This window comes from Sus scrofa, chromosome 4, assembly GCF_000003025.6.
Source record: "Sus scrofa isolate TJ Tabasco breed Duroc chromosome 4, Sscrofa11.1, whole genome shotgun sequence".
NCBI classification, from domain to species: Eukaryota; Metazoa; Chordata; class Mammalia; order Artiodactyla; family Suidae; genus Sus; species Sus scrofa.
This window is the reverse complement of record NC_010446.5, coordinates 382,776-410,665: the sequence shown is the minus strand read 5'-3', so window position 1 is coordinate 410,665 and position 27,890 is coordinate 382,776. Positions and strand designations below refer to the sequence as shown.

The 27,890-nt window shown below is 62.8% G+C and overlaps 2 protein-coding genes across 7 annotated transcripts; one reads left to right on the top strand and one right to left on the bottom strand.

Annotated features, from left to right (window-relative positions):
- ADCK5 (aarF domain containing kinase 5) lies at nucleotides 84-16,946 on the top strand. Of its 6 annotated transcripts, none has more exons than XM_005662812.3 (15): nucleotides 84-201; nucleotides 8,623-8,729; nucleotides 9,678-9,827; nucleotides 14,462-14,537; nucleotides 14,642-14,842; nucleotides 14,926-15,066; nucleotides 15,140-15,253; nucleotides 15,332-15,463; nucleotides 15,536-15,619; nucleotides 15,704-15,785; nucleotides 15,865-15,943; nucleotides 16,024-16,115; nucleotides 16,178-16,430; nucleotides 16,535-16,651; nucleotides 16,735-16,946. In XM_005662812.3, the coding sequence occupies exons 1-15, from the start codon at nucleotides 190-192 to the stop codon at nucleotides 16,838-16,840; spliced, it is 1,746 nt and encodes a 581-aa protein (XP_005662869.1). In that variant the 5' UTR covers nucleotides 84-189; the 3' UTR covers nucleotides 16,841-16,946. The 6 variants fall into 6 exon arrangements, 5 of the variants coding, with proteins under 5 accessions (XP_005662869.1, XP_020946122.1, XP_005662870.1 ...); XM_005662813.3 differs by having other exon boundaries at nucleotides 120-201; nucleotides 14,647-14,842; XM_013996404.1 differs by having other exon boundaries at nucleotides 156-349; nucleotides 14,647-14,842.
- On the bottom strand, nucleotides 16,934-27,779 carry CPSF1 (cleavage and polyadenylation specific factor 1). Its single transcript, XM_021090408.1, is given in 38 exon segments — nucleotides 16,934-17,053; nucleotides 17,137-17,275; nucleotides 17,361-17,490; nucleotides 17,572-17,727; nucleotides 17,798-17,845; nucleotides 17,921-17,987; nucleotides 18,064-18,240; nucleotides 18,328-18,480; nucleotides 18,563-18,704; nucleotides 18,791-18,875; nucleotides 18,943-19,033; nucleotides 19,114-19,230; nucleotides 19,799-19,951; nucleotides 20,165-20,308; nucleotides 20,410-20,499; nucleotides 20,580-20,786; nucleotides 20,872-21,046; nucleotides 21,133-21,269; nucleotides 21,365-21,543; nucleotides 21,625-21,766; nucleotides 21,846-21,956; nucleotides 22,084-22,173; nucleotides 22,263-22,343; nucleotides 22,416-22,490; nucleotides 22,559-22,653; nucleotides 22,761-22,812; nucleotides 22,887-23,009; nucleotides 23,091-23,178; nucleotides 23,581-23,674; nucleotides 23,768-23,827; nucleotides 23,830-23,877; nucleotides 23,957-24,096; nucleotides 24,194-24,340; nucleotides 24,412-24,563; nucleotides 24,640-24,720; nucleotides 24,797-24,939; nucleotides 25,016-25,043; nucleotides 27,519-27,779. Coding segments are annotated over 38 exon segments (4,332 nt in total). The 5' UTR covers nucleotides 27,663-27,779; the 3' UTR covers nucleotides 16,934-17,005.

Sequence of the window (27,890 nt, the reverse complement as noted above, 5' to 3'; positions counted from 1 at the left end):
CGTCGGGGACCGCCAGGGGGCGCTGCTCAGCCGCGGACGCAGGTGCGCTCGGGGCGTGGCCTTCCGTCCGGCCCGCCCCCTGGGGGCGGCGTGCGCGTGCGCACCGCGCCCTCTCCCGCAGGGACTGCTGGGTGGCGGCGCGAGGCTGCGGCGAGAGGAGCGGCACGGAGCGGCGCGTCGGCCCCGGAGATGTGGAGACCTGTGAGCACCCCCGCGCTCCCGGTGCCCTCCCGCGGCCCCGCGAGCCGCCTGTCCCGGGCCCTCGGGCCCCTAAACCCTCCCCGCCCCCAGAGATCCTCCCCCGCCCGGCGGGAACCTCAGGGCTCTAGAAGGCGCCCTTCAGCTCCAGGTGCTCTGCCCCCCAGACCCCCTGACCAGCCCCAGCCCCCGGTGCGCAGAGGCCAGAACCACTTAGGAGGCCCCGCACTGATTGCCTCCCCAGCGCCTCCAAGGTCCCCTCTGCTCCTTCCAGGCTCTCTGCGAGGACGCTGGTCTCAGGACAGCCCTCGAAGCCCGCTTCCTCCGATCCCCCCTCCCCTCCCCAGAGACCCTTTCCCCCCCGCGGCGAAGTTGACACTTGTCCGAATCCCAGCCTGGGGGCCCTCGCCTTTCCTTTTACCTGCTCCCTTGAGAAGCCTAACCCGGTCACCAGCCCGCCCCAGATCATCCCGAGCTGACAGCTGCTCCTGCTTCCGAGGAGGGGGGGGGGGCTCCTCTCTCAGCCCTTTCCCTGCTTTGCCTGCCCCGCCCCGGGCTGCCCTCCCAACTCGCGCTTCCTTTGATCCTGACGACGCAGTTGGCAATCCAGGGTTTTTCCTTGTTGGGTGCCTTTCAAACCCGCGTTATCATCACTCACGCAGGTCTTACCCACTGCTTCCCCCAGAATCTAGCCCCATAGAGACAGAGGGGGGCTCATCAGCCTTTTCAACTTGGAACTTTCCAGAAGCCTTGTATTTTCCTAATAATCCTCGCCTTGCAGGTGTAGGTATTTATACAAATTTCCATTAACTCTTGTGGCTTTCGGTGAACAGCTCCGTGCTGTTTTATGGGCTGAGACTCAGGCAGAGAGACACCAGAGCTGGTCTGTTACAGGGTATAGAGCTGCTTCCCACGTGCAACCACTTAATCCTCCAGACAGCCCTAGGGAGTGGGCGGGCAGGTTTTGGTTGTGATTAGGAGAGGCTCCTGACCGGTGAGTGGCGTAGGGCCCAGTCGGCTTGAGCCCTCACTGGTGCTGAGAGGGGCGCAGGCCCTTGGCGAAGAAAAGGCCAGGGCCTTCATTTCATCTTCGCCACCTCTCTGGGCTCCAACTGCCGCCTCCCTCTCTTCCTGAGTATGAGAAGATTTCTGTGTTTTGGTTTCCTCTCCGGCACAGGCTGTTGACCTGCCATGGAACTGCCCAGGTTCCTGTCACCTCCTTGTGCTTCTCTGTCAGGCCTCAACTTGAGACTCAGCAGCTGCTCGTTACTGCTGGGGGCTGGCTTATCTGCAGTGACCTTTCCTCTTCCTTCTAACCCACTGTGTCTAATCTGCAGGGTGTGGAAAAACCGACAGCTCAGCTTGTGCCTAAACACGAGTGCAGGTGCTCATGATTCTGCGTTAAAGCACACACAGCGTCTTTAGCTTCGTAGTTTCTGTGTGATGCTGCGCAAGCTCTTTGCTGCTTGATGGGTTGTAGCTGAGTTCCAGGTGAGCGCTCTCTTTCTGCGCATGGGCCGGGCACTCACTAAGCCGGAGAGGCCGGGTGGAGGATGCCCGTTTCGTCTTGCCCAGACTGGGAGGCTTCGTTGGTGAGGGGTGCTGGGACAGCAGACGTTAACCTGGGCTGACCCAGGAGGCCATGCGCGTGACCCTGTGGGAAGGCGCTGGGCGCCAGAGGGTGTCCTGGGACCCCGCGCGCTCTCTCTGCCTGCTTCCTGCCACGCTCTGGCACCCAGGCTCTGGGTATGGTTTGGGTCTTATGTGATGTGGTGGAAACGCCCCTGAGTTAGTTCCAGGAAGGTCTGGCTGCAGACTTGGCCCCACATTTATAGCCACGTGACCTCATAGGCATGGGGGATGTCTCCTGCGTGACGGGGATATTTGGGGAATTACTAGGCATCCTGAATTGGAATGGGCCAGGTACTGGTGTGGGTCCCTGGGCCCCTGTGGGGCTCTGGGGTCTTCAGCCAGAGGCCTCATCCCTGGCGTCCATCTGGGGCCAGACTGGCGCTGTCTCTTGCCCGCCTGTTGCTCAGCAGCACCGTCACCGGGGTCATGTGGGTTTGGTTCGTTCTCTGCTTAGCCACTGTCTCTTTCAGTTCAGCGCGCGTCGATGGGGGCTCTGCTTTATCTGGGGGAGCACTGGGCTGGTAGAGGCACAGAGATGCCTGAGAGGTGGGCCCTGCGGGGAGAAGGACGGCACACTCACAGCCACATTCCTGTCTGATAAGGACAGCGGGCAGCATACAGAGGCGGGGGTGGGGGAAGGCCTAGGCAGAAAGCAGTCGGGAGAGGGGCCCGGCCAGGCTCTGCCAGAGGCTGTTTGTCACGGAGAGCGGAGGGCGAGCGGGGAGTCAGTTCTGGGAGTGAGGAGGTGCGGCCAGAGCTCCTGCAGAGGCTCCTCTGGTAACTCCTCAGGCCGGCCAGGCATTGCCTTGCCCCCGCTGAGCCTGTGTGCACGCTACATCAGCCACGTGTTCAGAGGCTGGATTCTGGTCTCCAGCGTCCCAACCAGAGCCCCTGATGGTGGCGACCAGTGGTCAGGAGGCTGGGGGCGCAGCCAGGGCAGGCCTCGCACTTGAGAGTAGATACCTCAGATTTCACAGTCTCCTATGGAGGAACTGTATGTATTAATAAGAAAATGATGTTTGTTTGTTTTGTCTTTTTAGGGCCACACTTGTGGCATACGGAGGTTCCCAGGCTAGGGGTCCAGTTGGAGCTGTGGCCACCAGCCTACACCACAGCCATAGCGACCCGCATCTGTGACCTACACCATAGCTCATGGCAACACCGGATCCCTAACCCACCGAGTGGGGCCAGGGATCGAACCTGCATCCTCATGGGTGCTGGTCGGGTTCGTTAACTGTGAGCCACGACGGGAACTCTGAAAATGTTTAAACTCACTCGACAGTCGGGTGATTTCACTTTTGCTCAGCAGACCCTTCCTGCTAATGACTCTGGACAACATGCTCCATTCTGTGGTTGTTGGGACCCCACCGTGTGGGGGATTCACTGCCGAGGTCCAGCCCCAGCAGCCAGGGAGTGCCGAAGGAGAGGATGGGCTACAAACGGCGCGGAAAGAATTGGAGCCAACTCCTCAGCTGCATGCTGCAGATGACCCAATTTATTAAATGAAAAGCATCAGTTTTTATACCTTATCACAATCAGGTTCCGTGTAAGATTTGACATTAACATTTGATTTAAAGCCCTTTTGTTCCCGCCACCCGAGATACAAAAAAAAAGGTTAGTTAAAACATGTTCCTTTCAACTTTAGATTTTCCTTCAAGATTACAAAGTTCCACACTGTATTTTTCTCAAAAGGTCAACAACAGTAGCTATTCTATTCTATATTAAGAACAAAGCTTTAATAAGTAATAAACTATGATACCTAACATTCTTTAACTAAAGGTGTATGTACTTAACAAAACGCATGAAAGCCTTGGGCGCATGGCATTCTTAAAACTACGGTTTATTTGGCGCCAGCAAGCTAAGCATTTAACCTATTGTGCTGATTTACGTAAGTTTCAAACCACCAATTTCAATAGAAAGGAGTATTATACCCAAAAATTAACAAATGCCCCCACAAGGGATAAAAGTTACAGGTGACACTGTTATTTGATAAAAAATGTATCTATTATAGAAAATAGCAATTTATAGGCCAAACAACATTTTTCCCAGCCCCAAACTTCTTTTTAAGTAAAGGGACTGAAATCATAAGTTTCCCCTGTATACTCTCACAAAATAGGTGCCATAAATTGTTACTCCAAAACAAAGGCTTTTTCCATTACATTGTTTAAATAACTTCACTCTGTTTGGTTCAAGTGTTTTACGTACCCAGGGCAAATCTTTAGCAGTAAGAAAGCTGTGAATCAAAGATAGAAAAAGAAGGATAAACACAGAAAAATAGATTAACATATTTTTTAGGGGATATCATTTTTATTTTCCTGGAGCCGATGTCTTTCAAGGGATTGCTCTGCAATCCTCTTTCTTTCTTCAGCTTGTCTGTAGCTCTGCTAACCAGACAAGCCTCATGCAGGTGCCGACTGTGGCTTTGCTTTCTTTACTGGAGCAGCCTTATGGCTCCCGACAATTCACCGCGAGCCAGTGTGAGAATAGAAAGGGTGCCCCGGGAAGCAGTTTGACCAAGTTCCACTCCCAGGTTTGCCACACATTTCTGCTGTGGCCTCTGACAGAACCCCGTAGAAATGCCTCCCTTTTGGGAATTCTTTTCTCTTTTTCTTTTTAGGGCTGCACTTGCGGCATAGGGGCTAGGGGTTCCCAGGCTAGGGGTCGAATCCAGAGCTACAGCTGCTGGCATACACCACAGCCACAGCCACACAGGATCCAAGCCACGTCTGTGACCTACACTGCAGCTTGCAGCAATACCAGATCCTTAACCCACTGAGCGGGACCAGGGATCGAACCTGCATCCTCATGGATGCTAGTTGGGTTCATTACTGCTGAGCCACAATGGGAGGTTCCTTGCGGGTTCCCGTCGTGGCTCCGTGGGTTAAGGATCCAGCGTTGTTACTGCTGTGGCTTAGGTTGCTGCCATGGAGCAGGTTCAGTCCCTGGCCCAGGGCCTTGCATGTGCTGCAGGTGCACACCAAAAACGAACAAAAGAAGAATCGCCCTCCTGTTTTTGCGCTCCTGTTAGGGGCCAGGCCTTGAGTGAGGGACTTTGTTTCCACCGTCTTTCCCCTTTCTAGCCTGGCAAGGTGCTCACAGGCGAGTGTCCGAAGGGGAGTCGGAGGAGGGCAGACCAGGCCCACCTTGCTGCAGCGCAGGGCTTGGCACGCCGTGGGTTCTGTCCTGCTCTACGGCACCCGAGGTGCAAGTTAGGTACCATCTCCATGTTCTCTGCTGTTCCACTGGGGTCACCAGCAGACCTAAGGGGCCACTGAGTGGCTGGTGCCAGCTGGGGCCACACACACTTCCTTGGGTGCATCCTTACCGTGTGCCCTCTGAGTCTCCCTAATGGACCCTGTCCTTCTCCAGGTGGCAGGGCTTAGGGGACCAGCCCCCTCTCGGGCACCTGGGTGATGCGAGTTCCGCCTAATCTTGGGGCATTTGTGCCTGAGCTCTGACGTGTGACAGTTCCTGCCAGCCCTCACTTCAGGGCTGGCACCTGCAGCCTCTGAACCAGGAGGCCCTTTGCCTGGCTCCTCCAGGTCAGTGGCATGTTGGCGAGAATAACTCGTGGATCTTTGCTTTCTTCCGAATGTTAATGTCTCAGAATAATCATTACCAATCAGCTCTGGCCGCTTTCCCTCTCTGTCTCAGTGGGACTTGGCAGCGAGCCCCACTTCGCTGGCAGCCACCCCGGTTAGCTGGGCCTTCTTCACATCTGTGTGTCACCTGTCCCTGAGCTTTTCTTACGTTGGTCCCTGGCTCATGGTAGTTTGATTTATCATTTTTCAACTTTGATGGTGCAAAAGTGATACACCTTCAGGAGAATGCTTTGAATTCTGGACTGTGGTCTTTTCCCGGACCAGTGATACGGGATAGATGCCCTCCTGGGGTGCTGGGCAGTGGCCGCGGCTGCCATCAACCCACCGTCACAGCCGACATACTGACCGCCGTCCTGTGTCCACTCTCAGTTCCCACGAGGTAGTTCACACTTTGGTGTAAAGCAGGCTCTGTGTTCGATGGCTTTGCCCACCTGTGGGCTAATGCGGGTGCTCTGAGCACATCTGCGGAAGGCCGGGCTGAGCTGTGGTGTTTGGTAGGTTTCGCATATTAAATGCATTTTCAACTTAACGAAACTTTCAACTTACACTGGGTTTATCAAAGTCGAGGAAGGTCTGTAGTCTCTTTTCTGGGCCAAACAAACCCTTTTTTCCTCCTGAGAAAGCAGTGGGAAGCTGGCAATCTTGTGAAAAGTTGAGTTCAGCCGAGCAAATGTGCACTCCTTCCTGTTTGGTACAGTGAAGAGGAGGGCTTGGGAAAGCCTGGCGGCTCCTTGACCCCAGGCCACCTCAGCACGACCCCTGCCTGCCCTGCACCCCAGGCTGGGTGCTGCTCCAGGGCTTGGCAGATGTCAGCCTGCTTAGCTGCGCGTTAGCAGTGCAGTGGTCCCCGCCGTGTAGACCGGGCGTCCGAGACACCACGCCAGCTGGCTGGTGAGTACTGGAGCCCGGCCTCCAGCTCCAGCCCCAGAAGTCTGGGTGCAGAGGCTGTCCTGGATATCTCAGCCTCGGCTCTGCTGGAGGCTCTGGGTGGGGCCGTGCAGTGTCTGGTGTTGAGCTGTGTCTCTGGCTTCTGCCCTCTCAATGCCAGGCAGTGACAACTAAGACCATCTCTAAACAGTGCCAGGCGTCTTGGGCACATAACTGCACCAGGTGAGGGCCCTACCCCAGGAGCTCCTCATCTTCCAAATACCTCCGTCCTGGCTGGAGGGCATGGCAGGTGGCCTGTACCTCGGGTCCTTAAAGCCTGTGAACACAGGGACGGGCTGACAGCAGGGCACCAGAGTCAGTTCTCCAGATGCCACCACCTTGGGCCCCCGCTGTCCAGCCCTAGGTGTTTCTTTTCTTTCTTTTTTTTTTTTTTTTAAATGGCTGCACCCTTGGCACATGGAAGTTCCCAGGTGAGGGTTCTAATTGGAGCTGCAGCTGCCGGCCTGCACCACAGCTCATGGCAATGCCAGATCCTTGACCCACTGAGCGAGGCCAGGGATCACACCTGCTACCTCATGGTTCCTAGTTGGGTTCGTTTCTGTTGTGCCACGACGGGAACTCCCGCCCTAGGTGTTTCTGTTTCTATTGGAAAATATACTTCTTGTTGTCATTGAACCATTTGAAAGTAAGTCCCAGACATTTTGACGTATAATCTGTGCAAACACCCCCAAGACAGGATGCCTTGCCCCACTTGTGGTACACCAGGCCACTGGGTCCTGGCCTGGGACTCCCCGCCAGCAGCACCCTGTGCCCTGAAGAAAACAGCAGTGGGCTCAGAGTGGGGGGAGGCTGGGGCAGGAGCAGGAGTGGGGCCTCCAGGGATGGGGCGGGAGGGTTCTGGCTGTGGTCTTTGGTCGCACATGGCTCCTAGGGGCAGGGCGTGTTCGGTGGGTGTGTGCACATGGCTCCTAGGGGCAGGGCATGTTCGGTGGGTGTGTGGTCAAGGATGTGGACCCAGGTGAGGGGTCTGGAGACCTCGCAGAGAGCAGGTGGGCCAGACAGCCCTGGCGGGATGGCATCTGGGGGCAGCGGGCTGGCCTAGCCTCCCCACACCTGTCATCACACCCTGGTCTCTGGAGGCGGGAGGCCCTAGGCTTCCCCTCCTGCTGTGCCCACCCGGCACAGACGTGCCATGCTGCCCTTTTGTGCAGAAAGGGGAGCTCTGTGTCCCTGACCTGCCCGCTGCTGGCACTCAGTGCCCTTCTGCCTGTGGCTGCCTGTGTCGCCACACGGGCTCTCCTTGAGGACCTGCACGTGCTGTGTGTGGCCTTGCTGCACAGAGCTTCCTGTCAGCCCCTCTTCTTCTCTTGGGACAGCGGGTCACGGACCTTTTCCTTTCACTTTTGTGTTGTTTTGATCCTTGGAATTGTCTTCAGGGCTGTGCGCTTTGGCCAGAAAATGCTGGAAGGTCAGTTCCGTGTTTGGCCCAGTGTTTGTAGCACTAGCGTTAACGTCTGTGCTGGGGTTGCTTTGCACGGTCTCTTTTTAGCCAAGAAATGGAGCCTTTACCGTTGAGGAACTCGTGGTGGAGGGTTCAAGTAAGATCGGGCGGCCTCGGCGACACCGAGTGTCGGTCGGCGGGGTGCTGGACAGGGCAGCGCCGCGTGCGCGCTCCCCGCTCCTTTGCTCGCGCCCCGGCGCCGCCTCCCTCCTCCAGGTCTCCACCCTGGGCTGGGCTCTCGGCAGCCGGCAGCCGGAGTTTCTTGTGCCCTCATCTGCTTTCAGAACGACCACCTCCAGCAGGCCCTGGGCCTTCTCCCTGAGCCCTCAGTTAGGGATTCTTGACCTCCCGGGGCCTTTGATCTCTGCAGCGGGACAGTGAGGGTCTCAGGGGCCGAGGGCCCGTCCAGGTGGGCCCTACGAGGGTGTTGACTGCACATTGCCTTTCCTTCTCTCACGTGATGCCTTGACCTCAGCCTTGCTTGGTGTGTGTCGAATCGGAGCTACCGCTGCTGGCCTACACCGCAGCCGCAGCCAACACAGGATCTGAGCCGCATCTGCGACCTACACCACAGCCACAGCAACGCTGGATCCTTAACCCGCTGAGCGAGGCCAGGCATCAAACCCACATCCTCATGGACGCCAGGAAGGGAACTCCCTCAGCCTTGCTTTCAACCCACGGATTGTCTGTTCCTGAGTCAGACATGCACAGGCCCCAGGAAGTTGTGACGCTTAGTGACGCTTTTGGGGGTGGGGGGTCATGTCCGCACCGCTGACCCCGTGCCGTCTGCTCACTCCACAGTCCCAACTCTGCCACGTGCACTCGGCCTTGCTCCAGGGCAGGCTGAAGCCCTGGCCCTCCCCTGCCACCTTCTTCAGGAGACACCTCAGAGTCCCGCCTGCCAAGTGGTGAGTTCCCGCCAGAGCACATGCCCCTCACCTGGCAGGGGTGACCACTCTTGTGAGTCTTGAGGCTGCGCCTTCTCTGGGTCCTGGCCTGGGACTGGTGTTCCGGGCTGGGACTCCCTGCCGGCAGTGCCCTGTGCTTTGCTGCCAACAGCAATGGGCTCAGAGTGGGGGAGGCCGGGGTCACGTAGTGAGGCCAAAGCTTTGCAAGGATGCGGGTGGAAGGGTTCGAGGCCTGAGGCCAGTGGGCAGATGACGTGGGAGTGAGTGGAGTGGCTCCAGAGGCAGACGCAGGCCTGGCAGGGCAGCAGGAAGAGGCAGGCATGTGACTGGGTGCAGGGCTCCTGCTGGCTTCTTGTCTTTTTTGGGGGGGCCACACCCGCGGCATATGGAAGTTACCAGGCTAGGGATTGAATCAGAGCTATAGCTGCTGGCCTACACCACAGCCACAGCCACGCCAGACCCCAGCCAGTCTGCGACCTGCACCACAGCTCATGGCAACGCCAGATCTTTAACCCACTACGGGAGGCCAGGGATTGAACTGCGTCCTCATGGATGCCAGTCAGGTTTGTGTCCGCTCAGCCATGACACAATCTGGGCTTTTTCGTCCTGACATTGTGGTCTGGTCGGGCCATCAGCAAGGTGGACTGTGGCTGTCCCTCTGTGCAGTGTAGGCCCTGGTCCCGTGAGGTCACAGCCTTGCCCTCGAGCTACTTCCTGGGTAGCTGAGGACCTGTTCCCTGAATCCACTGGCCCCTTGGAGCCTGGACTCGGGGGGTCTGTGGGCCTCAGGCTGGGTGACTCGGGCCTGGTTGGCGGAGAGCGCTGTGGTGACCACGCAGGCGTCTGGCATTCCTGCTGCCTGCCTGGACCCTGGTGCAGCTGCGGGGGCTGTGGGTGGGCCGGGGGAGCAGACAGGAAGTAACCGGCCGTGTGCCTGTCACCCTCCAGGTCCTTGAGACCCCAGCCCCTGTGGAGGAAGGCGCTGTCCGTCACGGCGGTGGGGGCGCCCCTGCTTCTTGGGGTGCGGTATTTCACAGCCGAGCCGCAGGAGAGGAGGAGGATGCGGCTCGTGGTGGATGGTGTGGGCCGTTTCGGCAGGTAGGGCGTGGCGGGGCGTGGTGGCTTTCTCCCTGCCCAGTCCCATCCGTGGGCACGAGGGGCTCAAGCTGGGCCGGGAGGGGCCGCAGGGCTCTGCCGGACCTGTCGAGGCTGCCCCCAGTTGTCTTTGCGCTGCCCGGTGGGCCAGCCGGGCTCCGCGGGGCCCACCCCGATCTGTGGCGGGTGCACTGGTGCCTCCCCCCACATTGGGTCCCTCCCCCGAACGTGGCTTCCAGGGGAGTTTGGGGCTCAGCGTGGAGGACTCACCCTCCACTCCCAGTGGACTGGACCAGACTGCTCATTAGCGCCCAGGCTCCCTTAAGCTGAAGGCTCTCCTCGTCCTCGGGCGGCGCTCGGGCAGGGCTGTCTTCCCGCTGCAGCACCTTGGGCAGGCGTTCCTGCTCCCGGCAGGTCCCGAGTGCCCACCGCCCAGGGTTCTGAGGGCCAGCTCCTGACCTGAGTGAAGCCGGCCAACCCGAACCCCCCTGGGCCGTGCCGAGCACCGGGGGCTCACATGAGACCTTGGCTGAGCAGCCGCCGGGGCGCCCGGCCCGGTTTCTCAGGGCAGTGCCAGTTGCCAAGGGTGTGGGGCATTGGATTCATTGGGCTTTAGCCCAGGGGCGCCGTCAGGAGGCAGGTGGCCGGATGCTTTACTGCCTCCCACCTTGAGGAGCAGGCAGTGGCAGCGTCGCGCGGCTCCCAGGGCCGTCACTGGATGGGCTGGCCTGGAGCTCCTGGTTGCCCTTGCACGTGGTTCTGGGCAGTCGCCTCTGTGTCCCGCAGGGCCTCCCAGTCTCCACAAGGCGGAGCCTGGAGGGGGCTCGCCTGTGAACACCTGTGCGAGGCCACTGCAGGGGAGGGGGACCGTCCCCGTGCAGCCTGGCTCTGACCCCTCAGCAGGTCTGGGCTGTCTCTCCTTGTGCCTCATGCAGGCTGCTGCGTCCCAGGGCTGGGGACCCCAGTGGCAGGCCCGGCGGGCCTGCCCCTCCTCCTCCTCCCTTCTGCCCAGTGTTTTCACAGCCTGCTCTGCCATGCTGAGCGGCATTTGATGGGAAGGAACTAGAACTGTAATTTTCCCAGCAGTCTGCACCATCTTGTCAACTCTAAGTCCTAACAGCTGCCAGGACAGGCAGCCCTGACGGCAGCCCTGGCTGGGCGCGAGGTGACCTGGGGACCTGCAGTGTGTCCTGGGTGATGGGCAGCGTGCATGCGGGAGCCCAAAGAAGGAGCGCGGGCAGGGCTGAATCAGGACCCCCCCCACCAGGGAGTTGGGGGTGTCGGGCTGTGGGGGGCGGAAGCCGGGCCGCCCGAAGTACCCAGGCTCGGGGCCTGGGTGGTGGATGGTGGTGCCAGGCTGCTGGTGTCTTCAGTTGTTGTTGTTTCTTTCCTGGTCGCCCTGGGCCAGGGATCAGACCTAAGCTGCAGCTGTGGCCACGCCAGACCCTTAAGCCACCGCCCTGCCGGACCGGGGATTGAACCTGTGTCCCAAGACACTGTCAGGTGCCGCTGATCCTGTTGCGCTGGAGTGGGAACTCCAAGGCCCTGGTTTCTTTTTTTTTTTTTTTTTTTGTCTTTTGTCTTTGTTGTTGTTGTTGTTGTTGTTGTTATTGTGGCCCTGGTTTCTAACCCCACTGCTCGTTTAATTTTAACTTTTAAAAATCCTGTGGTGGGTTTTTTTGTTTTTTTGGTTTTGGGGTTTTTTTTTGACACAATTTCTTTCTTTCTTTCTTTTTTTTTTTTTGCTATTTCTTGGGCCGTTTCCGCGGCATATGGAGATTCCCAGGCTAGGGGTCGAATTGGAGCCGTAGCCACCAGTCTACGCCAGAGCCACAGCAACGCGGGATCCGAGTCGCGTCTGCAACCTACACCACAGCTCACGGCAACGCCGGATCGTTAACCCACTGAGCAAGGGCAGGGACCGAACCCGCAACCTCATGGTTCCTAGTCGGATTCGTTAACCACTGTGCTACGACGGGAACTCCTTTTGACACAATTTCAAATGTCCAAAGAATTTGGGCTAATAATATAAAAGACCTTTTTTGGGAAACATTTACAAGTAAGTTGTCAACATGCCCTGGTATCCCCGAGACCTTGGGTTCCCCCACAAGGACACTCCTCCACAACCAACCAGGAAACGGGGGCGTCGTGCCCGCCCCCCAGACTCCGTTCCTGTGCTGCCAGGCGCCCCGGTCCCAGCTTTCCTCACAGGATCCTGTGTCTCATGTCCGACCTGGAACAGCCCGTCAGCGTTCCCGGCTCAGGGCTAAGCTCGGGTCGGGCAGGGTCCCCAGGCCCCGTGTCTGCCCAGGGCACCTGATGCCAGCAGCAGGCTGTGGCGTCCCCGTGGGTTCCCTCACGTCAGACCCCTGGCTACAAGCTGGGGGGCCACAGACTCCCTCAGTTGTGTTGTTTTTTTCTCCTTTGGGCCACCCCTCGGCATACGGAGTTCTGGGCTGGGATAGAGCTGAGCCTCGCCTGCAGCCTGAGCTGCAGCTCTGGCAACATGGGGTCCTTTAACTCGCTGGGCTGGGCTGGGCTGGAGCCTGTGTCCAGGTGCTGCTGAGAGGCCTCCGATCCCACCGCACCCCAGCGGGGGCCCCCGGACGCCCTCCGTTTTGACAGTTCCCTGGACGACTCGGGAAAGTCCTGTACGAACGATCATGGCGGTGCCGTGGCGAAAAAAGGCCAGTCAGAGAAGCGAAAGGAAGCGGTGCACAGGGTGAAGTCTGGGAGTGTCCCCTCCTGGGAGCGTCCACGGGGCTCTTCAGACACATGCCTGCCTGTCGTCCTCTGTGCCAGTACACAGGGGTCCCCCAAGCTCTGGTGTCCGGAGTTACTGTTGGCACTCCTGTCTGTCAGCCTGGTCATTTTCTGTTTTTGGCTTTTTGTCTTTTTAGGGCTGCACCCACAGCATGTGGCGGTTCCCAGGCTAGGGGTCGAATCGGAGCTGTAGCCGCCGGCCTATGCCAGAGCCACAGCCACAAGGGATCTGAGCCACGTCTGCGACCTACACCACAGCTCACGGCAACGCCGGATCCTTAAGCCACTGAGCGAGGCCAGGGATCAAACCCACAACCTCATGGTTCCTAGTCAGATTCATTAATCACTGAGCCACGACAGGAACTCCTGTGGGCCTGGTTAATTGACTCACTGGCCACTTCGCTCCGCCCCCAAACCCTAATTCCCTGGTCATCCTTGGTGGCCAGCAGAGCCTCTCGTTGGCACAAACTGTCAGGCTGTTGATGAGTCTGACACTGCCGTCACCTAGGAAATCCCGGGGGTTCAGAGGCGACCTCCCGGGAGCTGGTGGTATTAACTTTTTCCCGTGTGACGACCTTGACATGCTTGGGGGCAGAGATGCTCTAATATTGCACAACAGGGTTGGCAAACCCTGGCACTGCGCCAAACACAAGGGTCAAAGATGGCACTGGCCCTTTTGTGGAAAAAAAAGAAATAGAACTCCTTGGAGTGGCAGCCACCCCTGCCAATCCTGCCTGTGGCTTTTGTCCTGATGCATCGGAGACTGGGTGGCCCAGGGGTCCAGAGTGTTTCCTGTCTTACCTTTTAGGAAAAGCTTTGCTGACGCTGCCCAGGGTTTGCCTGATGGTGCTCCTGGTTTAGACTGTGTCGGACGGGCTCCAGCGCCTGCTCTCCTGTGCTCTGACACTGCTGCCCATCACCCCTCTGCTGCTGGCTTAGCGCCCGCTTAGGGTGGGGTTAGGGTTGGCCCTTGACTGAATGGAGCCCCTCCCTAAAAAAAAGGTTCCAGCAGGAGTTCCCGCAGTGGCACAATACAATGGGCAACATCTTGGTAGCACTGGGATGCAGGTTTGAGGCCCAGCCCCGGCACAGTGGGCTAAGGATCTGGCATTGCCACAGCGGCGGTTTGGTCTGATGCAAAGTTCAAACATACAGCACAGGTGCTGAACCTACATTTTACCATTAACACCGCTGAACCTTTTTTTTGCCTTTTAGGGCCACACCCGAGGCACATGGAGGTTCCCAGGCTAGGGGTCGAATCAGAGCTGCAGCTGCCAGCCTACACCACAGCCACAGCCACACCAGATCCGAGCTGAGCCACGCCTGTGACCTACACCACACTCACGGCAACGCCGGATCCTTGACCCACTGAGCGAGGACCGAACCTGAGTCCTCGTGCATACTAGTTGGGTTCTTTACCACAGAGCCACAGCAGGCGCTCCCTCCAAGCCCTTTCCATGTGTTTTGAACACTTCTCACACCCTGCTCAGGGACAGCCCGAGGGTCTGGGGTCTGTGACACTGGAGGCCTCTCCAGATCCAGGGCCACCTTGTCCATGGCCTGGGGCGCCGTCCCAGCCTCCCCTCGGGCGCCTGGGTCAGGAGTGCGGGGGCGGGGCCAGGGCACAGCCTGTGCGGGCTGCCAGCTCTTGGGTGGATTTTCTTGTGTAGCAAGTGTGAGCAAAGAATGAAACAGAACAAGCCTCGCCGTTAGGCTCACCTGCCCCGTGCGCGCCCGATGTGTCCCCATGTCCCTGTGTTCAGGGACTGAGGGTGGCATGGATGCCGGCTGAGTCTGCCCTGCTGGCAACGCCGTCCCCGAGCCCGGTGCCCCTGCCAGGCGCCCACAGGGCTGAGGGCAGCCTTTGCCGCCAGGTCTCTGCGAGTCGGCCTGCAGATCTCCCTGGACTACTGGTGGTGCACGCACGTCGTCCTGCGCGGGGTGGAGGAGGTTTGTCCCTCTGGCCGGGCCTCCCTGCCTGTGCAGCCTGCGGGGGTGGGGGCTGGGGAGGTGCCCGCCCACCCCCCACCCCTTCCCTCTACACCTGTGGTCAGAACAGCCCGAGGTACTTGGAGGTGATGTCTGCGTGTCACCAGCGGGCGGCGGACGCCCTAGTGGCGGGGGCCATCAGCAATGGGGGCCTCTACGTGAAGCTGGGCCAGGGGCTGTGCTCCTTCAACCACCTGCTGCCCCCCGAGTACATCAGGACGCTGCGCGTGCTGGAGGACAGGGCGCTCACGCGTGGCATCCAGGAGGCAAGCCCGGCTCCGGGGACAGAGGCCGGGAGGTGGGGGCCCGGCCGCGGCCCCCTCACCACTCTTAGGACCCGCCCCTGCAGGTGGATGAGCTGTTCCTGGAAGACTTCCAGGCCCCGCCCCGCGAGCTCTTCCGGGACTTCGACTACCAGCCCATCGCGGCGGCAAGCCTGGCCCAGGTGCACCGCGCTAGACTGCACGACGGCACGGAGGTGGCTGTGAAGGTACAAGGGGTGCGGGCGCCTCTGGGGGCGCCGGGGCCTGCTGGCCGGTCCTCCCTGCAGCCTCCCTGTGCAGGTGCAGTACATCGACCTGCGGGACCGCTTCGAGGGGGACATCCACACCCTGGAGCTCCTGCTCCAGCTCGTGGAGCTCATGCACCCCAGCTTCGGCTTCAGCTGGGTCCTCCAGGTAACTCGGGGGTCCCGCGGGGGCGGTTGGGGGCTGGCGCCCACCCCAAACCCTCAAGTGCTTGTGTGCGGCCTCCAGGACCTCAAGGGGACCCTGGCCCAGGAGCTGGACTTTGAGAACGAGGGGCGCAACGCCGAGCGCTGTGCCCGGGAGCTGCGGCACTTCCGCTACGTCGTGGTGCCCCGCGTGCACTGGGACACGTCCAGCAAGGTGAGGTGAGCTGGGCCCCTCCCGGCTGGGGCTGCGCGGGCCCACCAAGCTCAGGCCCCTGTGCTCCCGCAGCGCGTGCTGACCGCCGACTTCTACGAGGGCTGCAAGGTCAACGACGTGGAAGCCATCAAGACCATGGGGTTGGCGGTGCGGGATGTGAGTGCCACGTGCGCGGGGCGTCGGGGGCGGGCGGGCGGGGGTGCACCCAGGGGTGACAGCGCCACTGCCTGTCTTCCACAGATAGCGGAGAAGCTGATCCAGGCTTTTGCCGAGCAGATATTTTATACCGGCTTCATCCACTCTGACCCCCACCCTGGCAACGGTAGGAACAGCCCCTCGGGGCTGGGGGTCAGGGGTCAGGGTCAGGGCGGGGTGACGGGAGCTGACACACCATGTCCTAGTTCTGGTGCGGAGAGGCCCGGACGGGAAGGCCCAGCTGGTGCTGCTGGACCACGGGCTCTACCAGTTTCTGGATGCAAAGTAAGCTGGGGCCCTGCGGGCTGGGCGGGCACCCCCCGGCCGGCCTTTCCTGCCCCGGCTCATGGCTGGGTTGTCCCCAGGGACCGGTCGGCCCTGTGCCAGCTGTGGCGGGCCATCATTCTGAGGGACGAGGCCGCCATGAAGACACACGCGGCTGCGCTCGGGGTGCAAGGTGAGGCCGGGGGGTGGGTGCGCGGCGCGGCAGGCACGCAGCCCGGGCTCAGGCCCCCCCAGACTACCTCCTGTTCTCCGAGGTGCTCATGCAGCGGCCCGTGCGTCTGGGGCAGCTGTGGCGCTCGAACCTCCTGAGCCGTGAGGAGGCCGCCTACATGCGGGACATGGCGAGGGAGCACTTCGAGGAGGTCATGGCGGTGCTCAAGGCCCTGCCGCGGCCCATGCTGCTCGTGCTGCGCAACGTCAACACCGTGCGCGCCATCAACACCGCCCTGGGCGCCCCCGTGGACCGCTACTTCCTCATGGCCAAGAGGTGGGGCGGGGCCGGGGCAGGGGGCGGGGCGGGGCCGGGGCAGGGGGCGGGGCGGGGCGGGGCGGGGCGGGGCCGGGAAGGCGTCTGACCGGGTCTCTGGGCAGCGCGGTCCGGGGCTGGAGCCGCCTGGCAGGCACAGGGCGCCAGGACGCCTACGGTGCCCGCCTCTTGCGCCACGTCCGAGTCGTCTGGGAGACCTTCAAGTTTGAGGTAGCTCTAAGGTGAGCCGGCGCAGAGGGGGCTGGCAGGCGGGAGGCGGCCTCCACGCCCCACTAACCTGCGACCCCCTGACCACCCCCCCCAGGCTGGAGACCCTGTCGATGCAGCTCACCGCCCTCCTGGTTCGAGTGCTGGTCCACCTGGGCCTCCTGCCCGAGGCCCAGGGCCTGTACGAGTACCTGGAGACCTAGGCCACCCCAGGCAGGAGCCCACAGCTGGCAGGGCCAGCAGCACGGATGCCCAAGACCTGGGGGTGCTCTGGGCCCCACAATGACCACACGCTCTTCTCAAAGCAAACTCGTGTTCTTGCTCGTGTTTTATACAAAAGGGGTAGGGAGGTGGCAGCATCCAGGGCTCTAGAAGTGGGCAGTGACTCGGTCCGTCTCTAGCAGGTCATCCAGGATCTGCGGGGGGAGGGGTGGTAAGGGGGCAGCGGGCGCAGACGGGGCGGTGCGGTGCGGGGGGGGGGGGGGGGGCAGGCGCTCACAATGTCAGGCGTGGTGCCGATCTTTTTGGCCAGCTCGCCGCGCTCCATGGTGCTCAGGTACAGGTAGCGGTTGAGCAGCTCTCCGTCCAGGACGTTGCGCACAGCGTTCTGCAGGACGCGCCGGTCCACATGCAGCATCCTGGCGCGGGGGCGGGGGCGGGCACATAGGCAGTAAGGCATCAGGACAGACGTGCGGGGCGCGGGGGCGCAGGGCTGACACTCACCGGAAGGCACGGGGGTTGAGGCCAGCGTGGTGGGGCAGCATGGTGGTCAGCGCGTTCTGCAGCATCAGCAGCCGCCGGTAGGTCTTCTCCTGCATGGGCAGCAGGAGCCCGATGCCGCCGTCCAGGGTGGCTGGGTGTGGGGGGACACTGTGTGAGCCGACGCTCTGCCCCACGCCGGCACACGCACCCCGCACCCCGGCCCAGCGCTCACCGAACCATGTGATGTGCTTATTCTCCCACACGACCGACTTCTTGCTGGGCCCGTCTGTGGCCCCACGGCACGGGGTCCTCCAGAAGGTGTTCACGTGGGCGCCCACGTGGAAGTCCGCCCGACGCAGCAGCCGCATGCCCCCGAAGCTCTCCTTGGCTGGCCAGAGGGACCTCAGGTCACCACCTGCTGTACCCAGCCCGCCCGGCAGAGGGTGGGGCACACTCACCTTCCGGCAGGTACATGTACACCATGAGATTGCGGTCACGGTCGGACACTGCGGAGCAGAGCCAGCGTCAGCCCAGCCGCCCCTGAGGTCTCGGGCCCCGGGGCCCCTGGCCCCCGTGCTCACCCAGGAAGCCCAGCTGGGCATTGTCCACCATGAAGTCCACGCTGTACACTTCCAGGGGCTTGGCGTCCTGAGGACGGGGAGGGAGGGGCGTCAGGGGCGGCCCGGGGCCGGCGGCCCCTCACCCGGCGGCCCGCCCAGGGTACCCGCGACACGAGGCTCAGCGTCTTGCTCTCCTCCTGGTAGCGCAGCAGAGAGATGCTCTTCATGACGTCGGCGGCCAGGATGAAGTTCTTGACGCTGATCATCTGGTGGATGTAGAGCTGCGTGTCGATGAAGGCCATGCCCGTCAGCTCGCTGGCCCGCAGGCTCCACAGGAAGATCTGGGGGTGGGGGGAGGGGGGGCCGTGACCCGCAGGCTCCACGGGAAGATCTGGGAGGGAGGGGGGCGGGGCGGGGCTGGGGTGCACCTTCTGGCCGATGGCCGACACCAGGTGGCCGTTGCAGTGGCACAGGGCCGTCACAGGCCCCTTCTGCTCCTTCTCGTACAGGACCTTGAACTTGTTCTTGGTCAGGGGCTGGCCGGGCTCCGGCACCACCTCGATCACGTCCATGATCAGGATCTGTGGGGAGAGGGGGTGGGTGAGACCCAGGGACTCGCTCAGGGGCTTCGGGCCCTGCCCCGCCCCCACGTTGGCCACTCACCCGCCCACGACAGGTGACCTCCTCCCCCTGCATGAGGCAGGTCCCGGCCGCCACGTAGCCTTTGAGGCCCGACACGGTCTCCTCGCTGCGCAGCGAGACGGTCTTCATGCAGGTCACGTGCTCCCACTCCTCCAGCTCGATCCTGCACCAGGCCGGGTCAGCAGCCGCCGGCCCCGGGCCGCCACCGGCCCCGGGCCGCCACCAGCCCACCCCAGGGCCCGGCCTCACCTGGCGTTGGGGATGGCCTCCCAGCTGACGGGCGAGATGAGCTGGATGGAGAAGGCCTCCTGCTGAGGGTGGATGTACCGGTCATCTGCGGGGACAGAAGGGGTCAGGGAGGGGTGGCCCTGAGCACGGGCCCCGCCTGGGGCGCCACGCACCTCGGTCGATGGTCTCGAACTCCTTCTCCTCGCCCGTCATGCGTGGGATCCGTGTGCACGGCGTGTTGGTGCTGGTGGCCACAGCATACACCTGGGGGGGGGTGCAGGGTGTCACATGTTAGAGGCCAGGCCCAAAGGCCCCCAGGGTCCCTGGGGTGGGTGGGGGCAGACCTTGGACTCCACGTGGTAGGCGACGTAGTGGGCGGTGCAGCGCAGCGGGATCTTCCTGACGGGCCACGGGGCGTCGTAGGACAGGTAGGCAGGCAAGACGCTGATCCTCAGCTCGCCCTGGGTGCGGGTGGGGGGAAGGATGAGCCCAGGTCCCCAGGGGCTTCTTGGGACCAGCCCTCAGCCCCGCAGGAACAGGGCCAGGCCGCTGCTGTCCTGGGCTTTCGTGGGCTCCCTGTCCCTTCTCCCAGGCTCTCCCAGGTCTGGTGATCTGCGCCAGGCTTAGGATGCCAGACGCTGCAGGCAAAGGGTAGACCCCACACACCAGGTCCTGCACAAAACGGGGCCCCAAGCCACTCTCTTCCACCCCAGTCCCACATGTGCCAGTACCTACAAGACACCTGCCTCGTCACCATCACTGGGTCCCCAGCAGAACAGCAGCTGGACCCTGGCCACCCAGACGGGTGTCCTCGTGGGCTACGGCCTCCACTCCCGACTGCCCCGCCCTCCAAACCTTTCCAGCACCAAGCCCCACACCATCTCCTTGACCTTGGCGCCCACCACCCTCTGGACACCCCCAACCCTCCATTCCAGGGTACCCCATCCCCAGGGGGCCTGGCACTGGTCATCCCGGGCAGCATGGCTAGTGCCAGGGTGAGCCAGGCTGAGCCGCCTGGGGCCGCCCTACCTGTCTGTTGAAGTACAGGAAGCCACGGGGGCAGTTGACATTGTGGAAGGGCGCAAAGGAGTCGATGGGGCCGTCGATGCCCATTGGGTGCAGCCGCAGGGCCCCCCGGCCGGTCACCAGGAGCCAGTGGGGCGAGGGGCCACAGATGAAAACCTGGGGACAGGCACCATGAGGCCCCCACCGGGCAAGGCCCCATCTGTCCCTCCCCGGTCCCCACCACAGAGCCACGGCCATAAGTGTGCCTGGGTTCCCACAGAGCCACAGCCCACCACCAAAGCATCCATGTGTCTTCAGGCCCCTGTAGAGCCACAGGCCACCTCGGAGCAGCCAGAAATGTCGGCAAGCCCCCCTGGAGCCGCAGCCTACCCCTGAGTAGCCGTAAATGTCCTCAAAGTAGCGGAACCGTGCCACCCGGCCTCGGGCCCCGACCCCCTCCTCGGAGCCGCCACCTTCTGTCTTCTTCTTGGACGGCTTTGGCTTTTTCTCTCGGAAGTTGATGTTGTGGGGGACCTGGCGGGGGGGCGGGGTTTGCCGCTGCCGTGAGGGCCAGGTGCCCCTCAAGCCATCCTGCGCCTGCCCCCCACACCCCAGGCACGCCCTGGCCACCGCACCTTCTTGAAGCGCACTTTGAGGTTGCCCTGGCCGAGCTGCGAGTCGTGGGGGAAGGCCTCGTAAATGAGCAGCTCCTGGTCCACATGCACCTGGGGACGCAGGGACGTCAGGGGGTGGGGGGTGGGGGCCCGGGGCCCGGGGGCCCGGGGGCGGGCAGGGCCATACGCACCAGCAAGTAGGGCCTGCGCTGGCGGCTCCCCAGCGCCACCAGCAGCACCTCCTTCACGAGGGGCAGCTCGCCCTGGCGCGTGGCCTCCTCCTTGCGGGCCTCGCCCTGTGTGGTGGGCTGGCCAAAGGAGCTGTCCACCAGGACCCGCTGCCCCACCGGGAAGTTCTTCACCAGGAACACCAGCCGCCAGTCGGGAAGCTGGTAGATCTGTGGGGGCAGTGGCAGCTCGTTGGTGGGGGGGGCGCAGAGGCAGGGCCCGGGGCAGCGGCGGGCGGGGGGGCAGGGGCCGTACCTCCATGGTCCCGTTCTCCCGCACCAGCAGGCACCAGTGTGTGGGCTCGGCCCGGAAGGGCGCAGGGTCCCGGTCGGCAGGGGGCTGGCTGCTCCGGCGGGCCTCCTCCTTGCTGGGGCTGAAGAGGGAGCCCGAGTCCCCGTACAGCATCTCCTCCTCGTCATCCACCGTGGGGCTGGGGCGGGGGAGACGGCTGTCACAGGCCGCCTGGCCCAAGTCGCCTGCTGGAGGCCCGGCCCAGCCTGCCCAGCCCCCACACACCTGGTCTCCGAGCCCTGGCCCTCCGCCTCCGAGCCGCTGCGGCCCCCCAGCTCGTCGCGGGCCCCCCCCAGGCGGCTCTCGGTGGTGAACATGCCGCTGACGTCCCGGTACACGCAGAGCGCGATCACCTTGGACTGCTGCGGGGGGGAGGGGGACGGGGCTCAGTGGGGCGGCCGCGGGGGCGGGCGGGGGGGGGGGAACGGCAGGCCCTGGGACAGAGGAGGGAGTCTACATGGTGCAGCGGCGGCTTGTGCAGCGCCAGGCGGTGGTGGCGGCCCCCATAGGAGTCGCTCTTGAGCAGGAACATGGTGACGTGGCCCTCGGCGCTCATGATGACCACGTAGGGGTCGGCGACCGCGCACTGCACGATGGGGGAGCCCAGGTCCACGGGGATGAAGTGCAGCTGGTTCACTGTAGACACGGGGTGGTCGGTCAGCCCAGGGTGGGCAGCACGGCCAACACGGCCCCGTCCTGCCCGCCAGCCTAGCTCACCTCCTTCCAACAGGCGGATGCCGAGCGGCGACACCTGGACAATGTAGCGATTGTCCCCGATGTTGCCGGCAAAGACCGTGGGGCCCTGCGTGGCGAAGCCGCTGGTGTCCAGCTCCATGATCTCCTGGCCCGTCTGTAGGATCTGCGGGCGATGGCGAGTGAGGGGCTCCCCTCAGTGGGCGCCCCCCGCCCCAGGCCGCCGGGCAGACCCCAGGCCTCACCATGGTGGAGTCTTCCCGGCTCAGAATGAGGAAGCCGTGCCTCCGCCCATCGTCATCTGCCTCTGGGGCGCTGGGCTCCGGCTCTGCGCCTTCCCCCTTGGGGGCCTCCTCCTGTGAAGGCAGAGGGGGCGCAGGAGTCCCACAGCCCAGCCAGGGTGCCCAGCCAGGGTGCCACCCTGACGGCAGAGCCCGGTCTGGTAGCGGATGGCACCAGGTCACCCCAACCTGGGCACCCCACCTGCTCCTTGCGCACAGGGGCGATGACCGTCCACATGTCATAGCAGCCGGGAAGCTCGAAGGTCGTTACCACCTGGGGCCGGATGCTCTTCTGGAAGGGCAGATGGGTGTGAGCCCCCGCAGGCGCCCCCCGCCCCCACCCTGCAGCACCGACGGTGCCCCCCTCCCCCCCCCGCACACCTGCAGGACCGACAGCGCCCCATTCTTCCCGTAGCCAGAGCACACGACGATCTCCAGGTCTGGCTCAGGACTGTTCTGAAACTGCACGGGGTGGGGGGTGAGGATGGGGCCCCCCCTGCTGCCCCCCGTCCCCCCTGCTCCCCCTGCAGGCACCTCTTCAGAGAGGAAGGCAGGCTCGCCCATGGCAGCGTTGGCACAGGGTCCGATGTTGAGGATGCTGTCACACACCTGCGGGCGCCACAGCGGTCAGGGGGCAGGCTGGCCAGTGTGGGGGACCCCTCCGCACCCGAGCTCACCTCAAAGGAGTAGGTGGCCAGCTGCGTGCCAGACTGGGCCTCGCTGCCGTACACTTCGATCTCGTCCACCTCATCCTGCGGCACCGACTTGCCCCCTACAGCACCAGGGAGTGCCCATCGGGGCCGCAGTGGCTCGGCTGGGCCCTCCCCCAAGCCCCGCCCCAACCGGCCCCCACCCGACGGGCCCCCGACAGGTCCTCACCTGACCAGCCCCCGCTGGCGTCCACGCGCTTCTTCTTCGAGGGCGGCTCTTCCTGGGAGGCACGAGGGGCAGTGAGCGGCCCGAGGCTGCGCAGGAAGGCGGCGTCCCCAGGGGCCCCACACCCACCTTGTCAGCAGCCTCTCGGACGGCGCCGGCTGGGGGCTCCTGCAGCTTTTCTGTGTATTTGAGGAGCAGGGAGTTGCCCAAGCGAGAGCCAAGAAACAGGTACCCGGGCTCCATGGTGACCATCTGAGGGCAGGAGGGTGGTGAGGGAGGGGCCAGGCCCAGAGCCGCCCTCCACCCCCCGCGCCCCTCCCAGACCCAACTCACGCTGGTGGTGAGGACACTGGCGGCAGCCTTGTCGAAGTGGAAGGCCCGGACGCTGCGCATGCCGTCCGTGATGAGGGTCAGCACGTAGCTGCGGGAGGGGACCCTGAGCCAGGGGCGGGAGGGGAGGGGAGGAGGGGGGAGAGGGAGGGGAGGGAGGGAGGGAGGGGGAGGGGAGGGAGGGAGGGAGGGGGAGGGGTGGGAGGGGAGGGGAGGGAGGGGGGAGGGAGAGAGGGGAGAGGAGGGAGGAAAGGGGAGGGGAGGGGAGGGAGGGAGGGAGAGAGGGGAGAGGAGGGAGGAAAGGGGAGGGAGGGGAGGGAGGGAGGGGGAGGGAGAGGGGGAGGGGAGGGGAGGGAGGGGGAGAGGGAGGGGAGGGAGGGGGGAGGGGGAGGGGAGGGGAGGGGAGGGAGGGGGAGAGGGAGGGGAGGGAGGGAGGGGGAGGGGAGGGGAGGGGAAAGAGGGAGGGGGGGACGGGATCCCCGAGGGGACTCACATCTCGCCGCCCTTGAGGGAGATGACCATCTTGTCGTAGGAGATGAAGGCGGCCTGGGCGCAGTCCAGGGTGATCCGCACGCCCTCCTGGGTGCCTGGGGGGGGTCGGCCTGCTCAGCAGCCCCCCGCCCCCGGCCCTCCCCACCCGCCCAGCCCTCGGCCCTCGGCCCTGCTCCCCTGACACTCACGCAGCGGGAAGGCAGTGGTGCCGGTGGTGAGGCTGTTGAGAGCCACGCCGTAGGGGGGACGCTCTGGTTCAGGTACAGCAGGGAGTTGACGGCAAAGATCACCACCCCACCTGGAGGCCAACACGCTGGTGGGCGGGGCCCGGGCGCCCCCGCGGCGCCCCCGCCCCACCCCGGCCCGGCCCGCCTCACCTATGGGCTTGGGCACAGCCAGGGCCTGGGTGCAGTCGAAGGGCAGGCTGGTGAGGGACCAGATGACAGGGTGGACCTTCTGCGTGATGTTCAGGGAGATGGCCACGATGGAGCACGTGTCCTGCCGCACAGCCACGCGCCTGGGGCCACACCGCGGGTCAGAGGGGGACGGCCCCAGCTCCGCCCCTCCCGGGGAGGCCTCCCGGGCAGCCGGCCACTGAGGTCAGGGGGTCTCACCCCGGCCAGGTCTGGTTGGGCTCGAACAGGATGAGCAGGGTGGGCTCGTAGTAGCCGTGCAGGAACTGCAGGTCCACGATGTTGAGCAGCTTCTCGTCCAGGGCCCGCACGTCGATGATGTAGCTGGGCAGGAAGCTGGACCTCTGCCTGGGGGGGGGTGGGCTTCAGCGGGGGTGGGGGGACTGGGCACGGCCCCCCTCCACGGCCCCCGCACTCACCCTTCTCCCACGAGCCCCTCGTGCTCCTCGGCCAGGCTCTCCCGGCGGAAGGGCAGGACCACCAGCCGCGTGCCGTAGATGAGCATGGCCGCGCAGCGCCCGTCGGGGTCCACCCGCACCCGTGGCGTGTGCACGTTCTGCACGAAGCCGTCCTGGGGGCAGAGGGACATGAGGCTGGCCCGGGGCAGGTGCCCATGGCAGGCGGGGGGGCATGGCAGGGAGGCCTACCCTCAGCTCAGGCTCCTCAAAGTAGTGCAGGGACAGGGTCTTCAGGTCGTGGGTGCCCGGGTCGTACTCCACCACCGACAGCTGGCGGGGGGTGGCAGGTCAGAACCAAGGCCCCCCATGAGTGGTGGCCCGCCCAGCCTCCCGCACCCACTCCCACCTTGGCGTCCTTGAAGCTCAGGAGCAGGGCATCCCGCTTGGCGCCTGCCAGCTGCACGCTGGCCATGGACATGACGTTGCCGAAGAAGGAGAAGGAAGCCACCAGCTCCAGCTTTTCGCGGTGCTCCCGGTGGGCCTTCCCCTCTGGGGGAAAGCCAGTGGCTATAGGTCTGGGCCCCGCGCCCCCTCCCAGGCTCCCCCACCCACCCCGCTCGCTCACCTGTGCTCCTGTCATTCTTGGTCGGGGCCTGGAGGAGGGAGGGGGAGGGAGGGCAGTGAGGGGCCAAAGGGCTCCTGCTGGCCCACCTCCCTCAGAGACAACAGAGAAAGCCCGCCTGTGGCCGCCCTCCCCCAGGAGCCCCCCCCCCAAGATCCTCCCTGCAGTGAGGAGCAAGGGACCAGGCACGTCTGGGGACAGCCGTGCACATGAAGTCATGCTCACGCTTCAGGAAGCCCCCCATGGCTTCGCCAGTGGCCACCCTGACACTGGGACACTCAGGGTCAGAGGCTGGCCGCCCTTTATAAAAGTGGACCTGCAGCCTGAGCAGGGCCGCCACCGGCTCCCCAGGACGCATGACTGCCATGAAGAAGGAACCCCCTCTCTGCTGACCTGCAGGCCACCCCCCTGAGCCTTATCGGGGCACGATGCAGCATGACCCCAACACAGGGCCGGCCCCGGGCTGTGCCTCATGCTACCAGGCACCTTCCCCAGGGCAGGAGGCTGTGTCTCTAGGTAAGCCTGGTGACCATCCCACAACCAAGCTGTCATTCCGGAACACAAACTCAGTTCACCCAAGAACATCTATCACCACCGTTTACTCTGCCGTCAAAGTTAAGGGAAAGAGACAAATACCATATATATATCACTTACATCTGCCCTCTAATGTAGGGCACAAATGAGCCTGTCTACAGAACAGAAACAAAATCAAGACCTCGGAGAACAGCCTTGTGGTTGCCAAGGGGAAGGGGGAGGGAGTGGACGGACTGCGAGTCTGGGGTTGGTGGATACAAACTACTGCATTTGGAGTGGATAAGCAATGAGATCCTGCTGTGTAGCCCAGGGAACGCTAATCACTTGCGATGGAACATGATGGAGAATGGTGTGAGAAAAAGAGCATTTATATGTACATCTGGGCACTTCGCTGTACAGCAGAAATTCACAGGACATTTTAAACCAATTATCATAAAAAAATCTCTTAAAAATTGAGGAGAAAAATCATACATTGTTTTCAGTGGGTATAAAAAGCATTCGAGGAGTTCCCACTGTGGCGAGGTTCAATCCCCAGCCCGGCACAGCTGGTTAAGGATCCTACGTTGCTGCAGCTGCGGCTCAGGTCGCAACAACGGCTCAGATCGGATCCCTGGCCCGAGAAGTCCATATGTCACAGGGCAGCCAAAAAAGAAAAAGAAAAAAGAAAAAGAAAAAGCGTTCGAAAAAATTTAGATCCGTTCTTGACAGACGTTCTTACTGACCCAAGAGTACAACTCCCTTAGTCAAATGCATCCCTCCCCGTGCGGCGCCCTCCCCGATGGTGCGAGACGCCGGTCTGCCACCTTCTCAGAAGGCTAGGTTTCCAAGCAAAGTCCTTTTTCTTTGCCCCAACAATTCATGTCCGGATTCACTGGCCTGTCCTGCGGCGAGCAGAGTGAACTTGGATTCCACATCATGTTAGCACAGCAATACCTAGATTTTTTCAGTTTTTAAGGCTGCTCCTACAAGCATGTGAGAGTTCAGGGCCAGGACGGAATCCAAGCCACAGCTCTTCTTACTTACACCACAGCTACGGCAACACAGTCGCCTCTAACCCACTGTGCCAGGGAGGAGATCGAACCCACACCTCTGCAGTGACCCAAGCCCCTGTCCTCGATTCTGAACCCACTGTGCCACAGCAGGAACTCCAGCAGTACACACATTTAACACCAAAACAAACACGCATGTTCTGAGTTAGGGGCCCAGGAAGGCCAGCCTCCTTCGCGGTCTGCCCAATGCATCAGCCCCTACTCGGAACCCCCAGCACTCAGTGACTCCTCCCCACCTGTGGACAGCAACCCGGGCAGCAGGCCTTCCCACCCCAGCCCGACTTCACACACCATCGACACCCTCGACCGCTTTTGGCAAAGCACAGGAGTTCCTTCTGCCGGAAACATCCTCGCCAGCATCCCTGTGTCTGGCTCTTATCCCCCTTCAGAACAGATGAGAAGCTGCCTCCTGCAAGAAGGCCCATCGGACCAAACCTCACACCTCCAGCAACCAAAACACCCGTGTATTTCCTCTACCCATAGGCTCATCACATTTTACCGAACTCCTGCCAACAGCCTGTCCCCTCCCTAGACCCAGCCACGCTCCTTTTCCCCGACAACCTCCTACTCTGCCTAAAGGAGGCTCCTGTGATCAGTCAACTGGAAACACGCGGCCCTTCCTCCTCGCCTGCACCTTCTGCACTGCCTGCGGGTGCGTCTACACGTGTGCTCAATCAGTGCGTGTCCTCCCGCCCCGTTTTTGCAGGTTGTGTTCACCACTCTACCGTTACCACCACCCAGCACACAGCAGGTGTTCATATGACTTGCCGAAACAACAAGAGAGCAAATAAGTTGCCCAGGGCAGGCCGCCAAGCCCACCAGGAGGAGGGGGAGGCGGAGTAACGGAGCGGCGAAGAGAACCACCACCCAGGGGCCGTGGGGGACGGGCACCCTCGTCGCGCGGCTGCAGCGGGCGGGCCTACCTCGGCGTCGCGGTTCAGGCGGTACACGTACAGCTGCGAGGTCCCGGCCACCACGAGGTTGCGCTCGCTGTTGTTAAAGAAGTTGCAGTACATCGAGAACTCGAGGCCGGTGGGCGGGTGCGCCTGTTTGTACACGGCGTACATGGCGCCGAGCCCGGGCTGCACAGGCCGGAAGGCGACAGAAACTGCGGAGCCACCGCGCGCCCGCCGCCGCCGCCGCCGCCGCCGCCGCCGCCCGCCCGGCAGTTGGAGCCCGCTGGCGGGGGGCCGGTCCCGCGCGAACACCGCTCGGCCGGGCCCGGAAGCCGCGCGCTGGGGTTCCGGGCGCCTGCGCCTGCGCAGCGGCGGCCGTGGGGGCGACAGCGGCCCCTG